At 45.9% G+C, this 3211-nt stretch overlaps 1 protein-coding gene across 1 annotated transcript in view; it reads right to left on the reverse strand.

Moving 5' to 3' along the window:
- Positions 1-3211, reverse strand: part of CCDC85A (coiled-coil domain containing 85A) — a gene marked incomplete at its 5' end in the record, with an annotated part of 77614 nt that overhangs the window by 5105 nt on the left and 69298 nt on the right. The window contains one exon of the mRNA XM_009707009.1: positions 2103-2222. Within this exon, the coding sequence (XP_009705311.1) occupies positions 2103-2222 (120 nt within the window). The remainder of the gene's footprint in view (positions 1-2102; positions 2223-3211) is intronic.

A 3211-nucleotide genomic window follows, 5' to 3' on the forward strand; every position in this document is an offset into this window, starting at 1 on the left:
TTCCTGCTCTTTCGATTTCTTGCTGTGCAGAAGGAGATTGCACTAACAATGAGGTTTTGTAACAAAGACTATTTCTGTTTTGCAGGAATTCCAAATTGCCAAATTTGTAAAGAAAAGCAGGCTCCTGACGTTGGCTTGTTCTTCCTCCTGCATCTGATTTTGCTAAGTGATGCAAGTGGGAGCCCTGCATTCCCCAGAAAGGCAGGATGAAACCCAGATGCTCCAACTCCAGGAAACAGCAGGGTCCCCTCCCTGGCTGGGGAGGGGGAGGGTTGGGCAGTCTGCTTAGCTGACAGCTCACTTTCCCTTCCGAATACAACAGTATCATTTATATCTATTTCTGCCTGCTGCAATACCTCCTAGAAAACTAAAAGCTGAGCCTTCACATCATATTGAACTAAATTCGGTGTATTTCTTATCAATCCATTTCGGCAACCAAGGTATCAGCCATTGTTCAAATATTACACTTACGCCAACCAGCTGTTACAGGTAGTCAAAAGGATGTTGTTAAATGTTCCATTTGGGGAAGTATCTTTACCAACGGGCATTTTAAGAGAACTACAAAAGGCTTTTTTCAATAATTATGCATGATCTCTTGACAAAATTACTCAGCATAGCTTTATTTTCTAGGCAACAGCAGGTGAAATAAATGGAAGAGGCACACAGGACCTTGAGCCCTGCTGAAAAGGCACTCCTCAGGAGCAGGGAAGGGTGGTTCAGCCTTTCTCCGGTACAAGGGCGAGAGCAGGGCAGTCGTGGGCAGCGTGCTGCCAATGGGGACGAGGTTGGGGTGGCCATTGCAGAGGGGACCTGCAGTTGTGTGCACATGGAGAGGGGCTCAAGCACTCTGCTGCTGCTGCTTCCCCCCTTTGGATGCCAGAAAAGCAAGCTGCGGTGAAGCTCTGCGCCCAGGTTTTATGTTACAGGAAGGGATCTGATTACTGTAATTTGTGCACAGTTCACTTGCATAAACCTATTTCCTCAGGCTTTACGGAGGAGAAGTCAATGTCACCCAACTATGTGGAAGATAATCACCCTGTGCATAAACTCAGATGTCCAGGCAAGTCAACAGCACCACTGAGCTCTTACTGTGCATCTCCACAAAGCTCAAAAACAGAGCAAATGTCTACAACAGTCCCTTCCAGTTCTCCTCGAAGGAGTGCAAACCTACCCCTCCAAGTAACCGGTATGTCCCTGCAACACCTGTGTAGGTAGGGAATAACACCCAATTAAACAAATAAATATTAAAGCAATTTAGCTAATGAGTGAAGTACAGGAGAGAAGATGTGCACAAAGCACCAGAAAACAATCATGTTGGAGGCAGGGATACAGAGTCTGCTCAGCTCACCATCAGTTCTTAATCCTTTCCAGAGGAGCACAGACACAGCCGATGCCCATGCTGCAGTGGGACAGTAAACTCAGCCACTTGTTGATTCAGATCACCTGATAAACCATTGCATCTTGTAACAGCTTGCTAAGTTTCATTCATTGCAACAGTTTCGCTGTTGACACAGCTAAGAACTTGCAAATTTGCCCCTCTGATTGCTTGTGTCAATTGCTGTTTATCAGTGGAACACAGGTCTTTGCAATCCAACCCTGACTTCAGAGTAAATCACATCTGCTCTCAAAGAAGTTTCAACACTGACCTTGGGATCGTGATGCATGGTCTTCAGCCCAAAGTTCTGCTATTTTTATCATGAATATACCACGTGCATTGGCTTTATCTTTGCATTAAGGTATTTCTCTCTGCATGGGTTACATACAGGAATCCATTGTATTCCACTGGAGAACAAATATGCATCCTAGATGAAGTAGGAAGACTTCCTTATTCAGAAAAATAGCACTTTTGGCTTCAAAGAAAAACTGTACAAGCGTAAGTAATCTGGAGAGCAGCTACAGCTGGCATCACCCCCATTGTAAGGGCCAGATCCCTGCCCCAAGAAACACACAGTCCACAGATGCAATGAGTGACAAACAGAAAAACAATCCCGCTCATGACAGTAACATCCCAGTGGTGCCCACAGGAATGTTGCCAGGACAATACGACACGTGTTGAGCAACAGACACGACGTTTTGCATGGACTGTACCGCAGGAGCGTTACCTTCAGAGCATTTACCACTGAGTCAGACTGCTGAGAGGCTGAGCCATGTCCACTGACGCTAGCTGGCTCGTTTGCAGAGCAGTAACTCCCCTCCGCCCCTCCTGGCATCCTAATGGGATCCTTCGCAAAAAATTAAAAACTATTTAATAAAGGGTTGGTAACTAATTAAAACAGATGTCAATTATTTATTGTTCTTTTTAACAAGGCTGAGAAGCACTGAAGGCATGTTTTACTCCAAAGTCCCCCTCTTTCTGTGCCACAGTAACCCAGATCCATGTAAGGCAGCTCAAGTGCTACTGTCGACTGTCACCCGAACACTCTGGCCCTCAAGGGTGTCTATCTGGAAAATCAGGACATATTAATAACACCTCTTATGTATGTACATTGCCTCACAAAAGCGCTGCGAGGTTCAGAGTGACGATTTCAACTCCAGAGGAAGGTTTTGAGAATGTTTCGTTTTATCCCAATAGTTCCAGAGGTTGTTCCTTCAACAAAACTCACATTTTTTAGAAGTTGCTGCAAGGTTTGTAACACAAGCTCAGGCGAAGCTGACCAGGGAAGGAGCCAGGAGCTCCAGGCTGCCAGCTCACTCCTTCCCTGCCTCTGGCTGCTCCGGTGCAAGGGCACGTTCCCCTGCTTGCCTGCGAGGTGTCAATTTGTACTCACCGGCGACAACCTCAGGGGCTTTTTCCTCCCAGTGAACACCTGGAAGGGTTCTTCAGGGCACTGCCAAACTAATGCAAGCTCCCTAAACTCTTACAGCTCAGTCACCTCAGACTTTGCAGGATGCAGAGCATCTCCTGGAGCGATTGCAGTGCCGAGGTAACCTGAGCAAGCAGCCTGCTTCAGGGGAGTGCTAAAAATACCCCTGCTGCATTCATGGACGGCAGTGTGATAGCTGCAGCGATGGAGACAGCCCAAGTAGATGCCTCCAAAGTGCTATCAACCTGACTTGCTCTTCACTGTCATTCTCCGCAGAATTTTGTTTTTTAAAAAAAAGAGATAAATAGAAGAAAAATATTTCAAAGATTGAGAGATGAGAAGTTCACTTCTTACAGAGTAAGAAACACTGTGGGAAACATTAAGAAATAATGTAGCAGTAATTCCTG

This window comes from Cariama cristata, unplaced genomic scaffold (genome assembly GCF_000690535.1).
Source record: "Cariama cristata isolate BGI_N322 unplaced genomic scaffold, ASM69053v1 scaffold7279, whole genome shotgun sequence".
NCBI lineage: Eukaryota > Metazoa > Chordata > Aves > Cariamiformes > Cariamidae > Cariama > Cariama cristata.